Below are 12,193 nucleotides of genomic sequence, written 5' to 3'. Positions count from 1 at the left end.
ATGTTTTTTTTTTTTAGTTTATTTTATTGTTTGCATTTTGGAATGGTGATATAATGCTTTTTTTCTCCCATGGGACGTAACATGAAATGGAGCAATAATAGATGAAAAGACAGAGGGAAATGAATCCAACACTAACAGCAGTATCAAAGCAGGAACACATGCTTTGATCAGCTTCAACACTGAAATCTGCAGACCGAAGAGCAAGTAGGTCATCAGAAGGTTGTCTTGTGTTTCCATTTTTGTTCTTTTATCCAGATTTCTCCAAAGGTTAGCTCATAGTTTGGATTTGAAACCAATGAATAAAATCATATTAATAGTCTATCTGGTTATTTTATCTTAATAATAATAAGAGCATTCCTTCTGGAGGAAGACAAGGTGACGTGAGGATATGTAGGTATAACAGAAGAGAAGAAAGGGGTCCATTGATAAAGAGGCCAGTTAGAGTTTATCACAGTTTGCATCTTGTGTGTGTGTGTGTGTTTGTGAGTGTGTATGTACATCTCATCCAGTGTTGGTCCCAGATGGGCTGCAGCTGTACAAGTAAAACCACACATCCAGCTGTCCGTGCTGTGTGTGTCACACTGCCCTCTAACTAGAGAATCTCACCACTTATGAGGTGAGAACATGTTGAGACCACGGTCACATAAGGTCTCCCAGCCCTTTTAACTACCATCACAGCATTAGCGTATTGTGTTTTACAGAGGATGCGTGTGCTTTACTTCATAAATCGTCCTGTACCAAACTCGAGTCTGCATTCCTATCAGGTCAAATACCGCTCTGACCTGCCAGTCAGTATTGTGTGCTCGGAAACACACTTTGTGTGTGTTTGAGAAAATATAACTCTTGCCAGAGAACATTTGATTTCTGATGTGCTCTTTAGCCAAAGCAAGCAGAGCTGTAATCAGATTGCCACGGTAAAAAGATCCCTCCACTGAGGGAGTGACATCATTAACTGTTGTGAAGGTCTCTCACTCTTATTCGCAACCTGACACAAACCGTTCGACAACCTTGACATGCTTTGCTCAAACTCTACCAGAGCCTTTTCTTTTAAACCCTTTTAGAAAGGGTTCATCTGAGTTGTGTAAATGCTCTGGATAAAAAAAGTATGTCGTTATTGTATTAATGAGATGACAGCGTCTATGATAAGGATCTTTTAAAAATCTAGCATACTCACTGTATCCGTTTTGATTTCATATAGTTTTGACAACACTTATACCATTTTTAACAAAAGTTTGAATTTAATGAGTCCTTTTTAAATAATGATCAGTGAAACATTTTTGTCTTTTTTTTTTTCTTCATTATTATTTCAGGACAATTGCATCTCCCTCATTACTGACATTGTGGCCAAAAGAATATTTAATTTTAAAAAAATGAAAGGCGTCATTGAATAGGTTCATAATAATCCTCAATGTATGAATTTGCATTTATGTATTTTTAATAAACTGATAGGTCTGTATAAAATTTTGCATCACATCACTGACCCTCTTACCCAAGAATACTTTACAATCCTCTTTAACGTTTGAAAATATAGTGTCTCTGTGTAATTTCTGGTAAATTGGTCCAGTTTTTGAGATGCCTGTCAAAACGTGGCATGATTTACCCAAATTTACCCCTTTCTTACATGCTCTCTGATGGTTACGGTGCTTGCTCTGATATAGGGCCTATATGGCAAAACTGCCTTCTTGTGCTGGAAGATTTTTTGCTCATCTGCGTTTGAAAAGGACAGAAAACAACTTAATTATCAATATTTCTTGAGGTTCTAGCTATGTCATTTTTATTATTAAACTCTTGGCTTAAATAGCTGCAAATGATTGTCTAATGATGGTGATGACGTGAGATTTATGATTGACCGGTCATAGAGATGGTCCCCCTGGAGCGGCGTAGGATTAACTGCCTCTCACAACATTGTAATGGTGATAGAGCTGGCTGTGATCTCAGAAACTCTCCATTTCCTGGAATACATCTTACAATCTTTCAGCTAGAGGCCCAGATCCTTAACCACTAACCTACCGCTACAGTCTGTCAGATTCTCCACTTGATTCTACACTCTAAAATGCTGGGTTAAATACAACCCAGTTCTGGGTAAATATTGGACAGAACACATGCTGGGTTGTTTTCAACCAACAGTTGGGTTAAGGGGTCCAATTATGCTCTTTTACAAAGTCTTGATTTTGTTTTGGGGGTGTACTAGAACATTCTCTCATGCTTGGTGGTTTGAAAATCGCATTATTTTTCACATAATTTACATTATTACAATACTTCTCTCCCCACCCAGGCACAAACGGCTCGATTAGTTCCGGGTTTGATGAAGGCCCGCCTTCCGAAAAACGAAATGTGTTGTGATTGGTTAGCTGTCGCAGTGCGGTGTGATTGGTGAACAGCTTAGATGGTGTTTCAGTACTGCCCCGCCCCCTTGCCAAAGCAGCAAGTTCGTCAATATTGCCATATCAATTAAGACCCATAGAATATTGAACAAGAGGATCGCAAGACATATTAAAGTGGTAACCTTATTGTTGTTGGGGGTTTTTTTGTGGCTAAATCACTTTTTAGATAGGATGTCAACAACAGCTTAAAAATAACTGCATTTACTATGTACAGATAAGTGCAACGGTAATATATTATGTTTATTGTTAATTCTAACATTATAACATGAATTGCAATGAAACTGTTATACAGTTGAACTTATTTATACCATAGTCCCACAGAGTTACACTATTTGTGGCGGCATATATATGCAAATTAATTATCTGCCAGAGGGAGCCACTGTTGGAGCGGGAGAGAGCGAGGTTTCCCCGGTAACGCTGTACACAAAACAGAGCTCCGCTCACAAACACTGCTTTATCAGACAATAGCCCCTTTCACATAATAATACCAGTAAATTGCGTACAATTACCAGAACGACTTTACCGGTAAATTCAAAACTGCGCTGTTCACACAGGCAACAGCATTCCGTCTTTTTTCCAGTAAAGCACCATTCACACATCGTTTAAACGTTTTAAATTACCAGTAAATTCTGTGACATCATAAAGCGGAAATGACCTCTAAACGGCTGCGCCTCACAGTGTTGTGTTTGTAAACATGGAGGGGTAAACGCGATCAGTGTTTTTGTTGATGTTTTAATTTTTGTGCCAAATGTTCACGTTCATGCTGCTTCTTTTGGCCCAGAGACATCGCACGACTTCAAACACAACACGGAGTAAATGCGTCATCTGCATCAGAATGTTATGATTGGCCCAGAGCTGTTGAAATTTGAATTTCAACGGGTCTGGATTGGCCCGGAGTAGACGTCTTATGTCACCGCGTTCTGAACTCGTACGTGCTCATACCGGTAATTTTCCTTTTGCGTTCACACACAGCAGAATTCCGGCAATTTACTGGTAATGTTACAACTTCTCATACCGGTAAATTGCCGGAACGAATTTACCGGTATTTTTGAAAAGGTCCTGTTCACACATGATCTCTTTACGGCAATTTACCGGTAATTTTCCGGTTAAGTCTGTATGTGTGAAAGGGCTTATTGATATGAAATGAAAATTACATCCAAAATTTTCTGAAAACGGTTGGGTTTCTTCAGAAATACAGTGATATAAAAACACCCGCACCAGGTTTCGATTTTGAAACGTGCAGTGCTCAACCAAGCGTTCTCCCCACACGCCAACCATTCGAATTTCCATAGGCGAGGTTTATTTTAATGATATTCTAATGGACAAATTTGTGATATCACAAATACAGGAAAACAACTTTGTAGTCCAAACGAGCCATTCATTGTAGTTCTTGATACTTCTTAATACTGTTCCTCGCGTCCCCCTGCTCTGCATCTCTCTCTCTCTCTCTCATTCAGATCACCAGATCAGCTCCAACAAACTGTTCCAATTATACATTTTCACATAGCATTGAGAAGCGTTATACATGGACGCCTGTGCGGTTGCCGTACTGTATTAAAACTTTAATCAGAATAAAACCGTATATTAAAAGCTAACATAAGCAGTAACATAATAACAGCGTATCTAAAGGTATGAGACAACAAACAAACAAACATACCATTAAGAGCCGTGCTTGCACAGGTTCTGCGCGATCCTCTTCACTAATATCCTCTGCGTCTCAATCGGGCTCAAAATGATAAGCAATATAGACGTTTCTATATTGTTATAAATCATTATTTACAATACAACCGGAGCACATGCCGCTGAGCTGAGGGGCGGGACGTTTAGACGCACGCTCGGCGGTTTAGTGAATCACAACACACTGAGCCAGCTAACCAATCAGAGCCCATCACGTAGTTCTGAGGGAGGGGCTTCATAAAAACAGGAAGTAATCGAGGCGTTTGTCAGAGAAGGGACAGAGTGGTCTGGAATAAAGGTAAATTATATGAAAAATCATTTTTAAAAAAATGAAGCATGAACACATGTTAGACTGCACCCCATAAACACAATCAAGCCTAGAAAAAAAACCAGTAAACCACCCCTTTAAAAACTAATTATCTCCCTTTGGAGTTGACTTTGAGATTTGTAACTTCGTAGATCTTTTTATGGCCAAACATACACACTGACTAAAATTTAAAAAATGAAAAAGCATAATTGGACCCCTTTAAATGTTTAACCCAACCTTCTGGGCAGTCGCTGGGTTCATCCATATTTTACCCAGCGCTGGGTTGTATTTGACCCCAGCATTTTTTAGGGTGTAGGCACATGTCTCTTCTGCCCAAGTCAACGAAACGTCTTCATATGCAATGTTTTTCAATTACATTCCGATTCAGCATCACACTTTCATACACATTTCTTACACACGCTTGTGTGTGTGTCTCTAGAGGATTGTATCTCTCAGTAGGAGATTGTATGAGCAAGTGAGCTTCATTGGTCCTGGAGGACTGCGGTCATTCTCAACAATGAGAACATCTGCTCAAAGCGAGTGTTGTCTTGCTCTGTGAGTGGGTCATAATGTCAAACTATCTAACATTTTAATCCATCCTGACATTATTTCCCTTCTTCTTCTAGAACGTTCAGGATTTATCACGCCATTCTGTCAGCAGATCTTTACCCATCAGTGTTTAATTTATGTTAAAGGACAATCAACAATATGTGGATGGTTTATTGAAATATTTTAAAGTCGTTTGTTGTACATCTGGTATCTTGTGGTGGTTGACCATTTGATCTTTGAGGGTTTCATCCCTGAAGTGATAATTGACATGATTTGCAAAAAAACAAATGTACTGCTAAAAACACAATAATTGAGCGCTTTCATAATGTATCGTGTGTGTGCGCATGATTTGAGTCGATTTGACATCAGAGTTCAGTTTGTTTGGTTGCAGTGAGAGTAATTTTCTAAACTCAAATGCACATCAGTGAACCACACATATTTTTTATGTAATAATGTGTAATAGCCAGATATATTTTGCTATTTGCATATAAAGTGAAGAAAGTTATTTTCTTTCACAAAATTTGTTCACACACAGTACAAGCCAAAATTCTTGCAAACCACCCTGAAATGAAGCCCAAAGCCTGACAGAAACTATGTGATTCAGACTTGACTGGTATTTTTTACTCTGTTTATGGCAATGCTTGAATCTGGCAATAGAGATATGTACGTTTTCATTTTTCACCCGTATTATCTCAGTGCAGTGCTGCATTTGCCAGAAACGGAAAGACTGCTGATCCTGCACCACACATAATGAGATATTTACATAAGGTAAAAGCTCTCCAACTAGTAGACTTAGTAAAAAGTTAGTTTTTAGTGAATCAAATACATATATTAAAGTGTAATTTGCTTCACGATCATTAAAAACAAGATCAACTTCATACTCTTTCATGGGGGGTGTATGACTGAGGTGTTCATGATTCATAATTGAATTCATAAATGTTCATAATTTTACACATATAATAACAGTTATAGTTTTGCACAAGAAATTATTTGCAATTTAAAGTTGCATCAGTTGATAACTACAGAGCAGTTTTGGATTGTGCTGATCTAATATATGTTAAATAAATGATAATACAAATATTTTTACCAAATTAGAAGGATCCCTGTATAATTTACAGCATTAGATGAGAGAGGATTTATTTCATGTGTAAGCAAAATGGACACTATAACCAAAATACGCCTAAATGAATTGAAATCAAATTGAGAGTTTGTTAATCAGAATCTAATTAATCATTTGAGTGCTAGTGGTGGTAGTAAACGTAATGCATTTCAGACCTAGTTAATAGCCCACAATAAAAAGTGACCAACAGGTCTAACTAGAAGAAGGGTCTAACTTTGGACCCAGACACAAAATACACAATAAAAAACACATTACATTGTGAGAAGTTTTTTAATGAGAGATGTTTTTTTCTTCAGAACAGGTCAACAACAGGTTAAATCCGTTTGCGGAGAGGGAAAGTTTCGAAAAAGAATTGCCCCTAATGTTTCAGAAAACAAGAATAATGTAAATGAAGTGTAGTGTATTAATGTGAAACACACACGCTTTCTTGTGTTGTGCTGTGTTTGTGTTGCGATTATGTGTGTGTGGTCAGTCTGATTAAAAAGGTCGTTTTTCTCCGGCTGTCAGCGGAAAGAATGGAGAATGTCAAAATACGTATGAGTGGAATAGATGCTACTGTTAGCTCAGACCACACACATACACAACTTCTTCAACACGCAATGTCATACAATTCAAACAGAAATAAATTAGGCCTCATACAGCGCGTACCCTTACTATAAATATTGTTTCAGAGCAACACATGTGTATGTGTGAGTCTACACACGTGTATGTATGAGGGTGTGAGTGTATCTGTCCTCGGTGACAACTGACAAACTAATCACACGCACGTATTCATCATGCAGCAGCGTTTATCTGTTCACAATCTTGTTTTACAAGCATGAAGAAATGTACACACATGCGGACACACGTTTGAGGGAAGCAATTTTAGCTTGATGGAGCATTTGACCAATCAGATTGTGGGTGGTCTAAAGAAAGACAATTCTCTCTCCCTCTTTCACTATAACTTGTGTCCTCTAGTGTGTTTTGGTAACACTTTTACAGTGTGATCTTATACAGGCATTTGGTACAATATTGTTCAAAAGTTTAAGGTTTTTTAATATTTTTGACAGACATGCAATAAACCGTGCTGTAAAAAGTAACAGTAATGTAAGTGTAACTGATTTCAGTGATGACAAAGCTGAAGCTTTTCAGCATCATTACTCCAGTCTTGAGTGTCACGTGATCCTTCAGAAAAATAATTCTAATACACTGATTTGATGCTCAAGAAACATTTCTTATCAATGATGAAAATACTTAATATTTTTGTGGAAACCATGTATTATATAATGAATAGAAAGTTCAAAAGACCAAATAATCCAACTGAACATCTCTCGTGATACTGCAGTAAGACAAAGTTTGTAATGACCTTTAAGAAAGAAAGAGATTGGTGTACAGTTGAAAAAAGGTACAGTGTTTTGTTTAGTGTGTGTGTGTGTGTTGTTTAGTGTGTGTGAAAGAGAGACAAATGAGATGTCTCACACTAGAGTCGAGTTACAAGGTCTAGACTGCACAGAGCTGTTTCTCACACACACATTTTGCTAAATGAGGACATACCGTAGACCTCTATTGTATATATTTAAAGCTAATTATAATTACTGCAGACTAACCCAAACTATACGTCTAAAAGAAAATGTTTTGCATGTTTAATATTGTAAAACATTATTAGCTTTGTTTATAAATCCCTTTTACGTTTGATGGTGACTCAGATGTCCCCAAAGGCAGGTTTTGTCAGATTTGGCTAACTTCTAGGGTCCGTTTGGTTCCTAAAGTACATGTAATTAAACCTCCACATTCACTTTCTTTTGTTGCTTATCATAATTGCAAATAAGAAGATCATTGTAAGCTTGGAGAAATGTTTTCAATGCTCTCTCTCTCTCACACACATACAGACTCTGAGCCAGAACATCATGTCCAAAGGCTGGAACATCCTCTGGCAGGAAGACAGGCCTAGTGTCTGATTTCAAACACACAGTGGATTAAAAAACAAAGTGTGACACAGCAAGGTGTTTACAGATCTAAAAGTGTCATCTTACCGGTTAAAACACACACATACTCGCGTTCACACTCAAACGTTAATGTTTTACGTGGATACATGAATACACATGACACCCAGTGCACTCTGGGGCTGAACTTTGTGATTTAGTGGCTTCTCTAATCACATAAATAACTTGAGTTTTACCCAGACACAGCTGCATGACCCCGCTAACCCTGCTCTACAAGTGTGTGTGTGTGAATTCAGACTCCTTTCCCTTCAACAATCCTGCAATCAAAAAAGAAAAAAAAAAAGACTAGCCATGAAGATGACAATGGCAGTCTAGGTTTTGTAACGTGATTCTACTGTGAAGAACAGCAGGGTCATGTTCTCTGTCTTACTGACACAGACACAGATATGTGCTACTGCAACTGACCCAGAGTTACTCTTCTCTCAACCTTTTCATTCACTGTGTATAAACATACATGGGAACTCCAAACTGTCCTGAAGTATCCTGACCTGATAGTTATTCCTGAATATAAGATGTATGATGAGCTATGTGTGTGTGTGTGTGTGTGTGTGTGTGTGTGTGTGTGTGTGTGTCCACCATCTGCCTAAACATCCTCTTATTGCAATCTCAAAAGCTCACAGTTACAGCAATAGTGCTTTATACGCATACAAAGAATGAAGAACTGAAATAAAGATAAATAAGCAAGGAAAGGAGAAGAAAGAAAAATAAATAGAAGCCGGGGAAAAAAATAGAATGGAAAATGTATAGACGGAATGAAACCTGAAATGGAAAAAATTAAGGAATGGAGAAAACTGAAAGGATGGAAGAAAAATAGAAAGAAGAAATGAAAAGAAAAAAATTAATGAATAAAGAAAGAAAAAATGAAATTAAAAAAAGAATGAAAAGACAAAGAGAAAAGAAATAGCAAGAAGGGGAAAGTATTAAGAAAAATAGGAAGAAAAGAATAAAGTATGAGAAGGAAATAAAGGAAGAATGAAGAAACAAAGGAAGAGAAAGTTTGTTCTCTCCCAACATCATCAATTTAATGAAAATGTCTTTGCTTCCTCTGTGTGTGTGTGTGTGTGTGTGTGTGTGTGGCTTGCAGTGCTATTACTCTGTTCATATGTGAAATAATGATAAGAAAGGTATTTCCTTTCTAAATAATTCATTAAGTTTATGTGATTTTGTGTGTGTTTGTGTGCTGGATCATCCCAATGGAATGTCTAACCGTTGTAAATCCACAGGGTTTCTTAACACACACACATGTTCATTATGCTGTCTTTTAGCGGAGGTGTGTGTGTGCGCGTGTGCACGTGTGTGCGTGCATGTATAGTGACATTTATTTTATGAAGAAGTGGATTCATTTCATTGATCATATCTTGGCTCAAGCTGAAGCTGGAGTTAAAATGTAAAATGCTTTGAAACAGCACCATGAATTAATTTTATTCTTCTGCACTGTATTTAAAAAAAAAAACTTATTCCTTCATCTTCACAGAGCAGATGGAGGGATGAACACACAAGAGGGCTGGAGAGAGTCATTCATCGTACCAAACGTTCAGGTAAAAAAAATCCTTTGTGTGTGTTGGTATAAATGAAATTTAGAGCTTATATTAAGACTGTGTGTGTGTGTGTGTGTGTGTACGTGTGTATACGTGAGTATAAAGCCTGTGAGATTGCCAGCGATTTCTCTTTGATGTGGTTTAGAGTTCAGAACGAGATGCATTTCCTTCATTTGATCATGCTACCTCTCACTCTCTCTCCCCCTCGTTCATTCCTTCCATCTTACTCATTACTGGGCTATGCTGTGCGCACCAGTAGTTTATACGTGAAATCCCTCTCCTTTTTCCACTCTGGTAGCTTCTAACAAACTGATATTACTCCTCTCTCGCTCTTTCTCATTGGTTGCCTTTAGCTTTGGTTACCTACTCCTCTTTCCATCGCCGTGATTGGCTCCAGTTGGCAGCTGTTTGATTGGCAGGTGGTTTGGCTTTGATTATGGCTGTGCAGTCACTGGCTCTGATCGGGAGTTCTACTGTTTCAGCTTTTGCACCTGTGTGTGTCATTTGCCAAAACAAATACCGATACAACACAGATAATGTGCACGCATGCCATCTCAAACGATGCTGAAGCAGATGTCGGGAAAGCAAGGTTACTTGTGATAATGCATATAGGGTAGATGATATAGTGCGGATTGATGTCAACAAATGAGATGTACAGTAATTATGGATATCCTTAAGGCTTTACAATTGCACATTGGTAGAATGACATAAAGTTGTATTTTAAATATTAAGACATTGTTTTCTTTGGTCCACTTTAGTCGTATTCTACTTCATTCAAACTTTCAGCCAGCCTGAATATATAAGAAGAAGAAGAAGAAGAAATATTTAGTTGTAAGAGTAGTACTAGTAAATTATTATTGTTACTACTACTACTATTGTTACTACCTTTTTCTGAGATCAAACGAGAATATGAGGACTAAAGAAAATGATATTATGGTGCAGAAGCCAGCAGACAGCACCTGAGAGCGGTTTGTATAGTTTTACCCCCATAAATTGTCATCAGCTGTCCCATTTCAGCACTAGACAGTTGTGCTATGTTAACTTGTGGTAATGTGACCGCATGTGAACAGTCAAATGCACATTAACTGCCTTCTGTGTTTAAATGGATGACTTGCCAAGTTATCAATTTAAACACAAAAGGCAATTAATGTGGTCAAATGGTATTGAGAATACCAAACTTTACCCTTGCTGTAAGTGTGTCTTTTTAAGCTATGTAAGCACATTTACATAAGTAAAATTGTTTATTAATTAGTGAACGAGACCCAGTATTTCTCAGATTATTGTTGTGTCTGTGTGTGGGAGTCTTGTGCACTAAATTGTACATTAAATTCTCTTACACACACTAGTAGAGTGGCACACTTAGGTGTGTTGCAGATGGAAACAATTCCTGTAATATGCTGAGCTGTAAATCTCTGTATATTTGACAGCAGTGTATGGATGTTAATAAATCCCGAACCTACTGTTATGGAGACATAAGATATTTCATACAGCTCAACGTGTGTGTTTGAATCTATAGACCTCACTCTTCGCTGTGAGCTCATTTTGAACAGCGTCCACGGACATAACTCATGTTGTTGTTGATTTTTATGGCTTAGTTGTAATTCTGTTAAACTACATTTCCATGAAATGTTGACAACAGATTTGAACTGATTAGATTTGAGTATAAAATCGAAGCATCAGACTGTGTTAGGTGAGTATTATTGCAAGCGTCAAACTGTGTGTGAGCATCATGGTTTAAAAAGGAAGCAATTTCAATCCATTCTTGTGATCAAAAGTCATACTGTCTTCTTCCCAATTCTCAGATTCATGGGTCAAAGCACTTGCACATGGACATACACAAACTCACTAACTTTGTGGCCTCATAAACGTTAACTTTGTGAATGTACAGCTGGTGTTCGGTGTGTTTGTGTGTGCAGCTGCATGTTTGGTGTGAAATATGGTTCCAATATTGTCTGTCTTTGATGCTAATTTGTTCCATTCATTAAAGACTTTTAACACTCTTTCTTTCTTCTCCCATAAAACAAACACAGACATGCCCAATGTCAAGTAACCCTCCGTCAAAACTCTTTTGACGAATCTGCATGAACACAAACATTTTATATTTGTATTTTATTTATAGCTCAACTTTTAAAAGCACTTTTTCTTATATAGTTATTTGAGTCGCTTCTAAAAATATCTTAGTTGCATGTACATTCATTTGTTAAACTGCAGTTTTAACAACAATATAAATGTTATCTTTTGCTGATGCTTCTCTTGATGTAAGCTCTCTGAGGCTCACCGGCATGACCAGAGGGAGTTCATTCACTCTGGTGATAAATCTGCACCACTGGCTTGACAATTTCACAAACCTGAGATTAATAAAACTATAATATTTTCATTATGTTTAGCAAACCTTTTGTAAATCAGGTGAGTGGATTTGCTAAAGCTGCAGGGACAGTTTGCAAAGTTTGTTTAAATAAGTAAATGTGTAAGGGGTTTATAAAACAATCTGGTAAACATTTTCAACAGTAGAAGTAAAGACTACGTAGATAATAAAGGTTTTACAAAACAAACCAAGGCTTTGTGAAGTGGGCTGGATGATTTGTTCATACTGAGAACAAATTCAGAGTAAATGTCATATTTGCATGTTTATTTTC

General features: G+C 37.4%; 1 protein-coding gene across 4 annotated transcripts in view; it reads left to right on the top strand.

Moving 5' to 3' along the window:
• Window positions 1–12,193, top strand: part of eda (ectodysplasin A) — a 41,876-nt gene that overhangs the window by 23,169 nt on the left and 6,514 nt on the right. For all 4 annotated transcript variants that reach the window (XM_058777069.1, XM_058777067.1, XM_058777068.1 and 1 more), the window contains exon 2: window positions 9,494–9,557. In XM_058777069.1, coding sequence (XP_058633052.1) covers window positions 9,494–9,557 — 64 coding nt within the window. The remainder of the gene's footprint in view (window positions 1–9,493; window positions 9,558–12,193) is intronic.

Source organism: Onychostoma macrolepis, chromosome 05 (genome assembly GCF_012432095.1).
Source record: "Onychostoma macrolepis isolate SWU-2019 chromosome 05, ASM1243209v1, whole genome shotgun sequence".
Classification (NCBI taxonomy): Eukaryota; Metazoa; Chordata; class Actinopteri; order Cypriniformes; family Cyprinidae; genus Onychostoma; species Onychostoma macrolepis.
The sequence above is the reverse complement of the archived record's forward strand: the minus strand, read 5'-3'. Positions and strand labels throughout refer to the sequence as shown.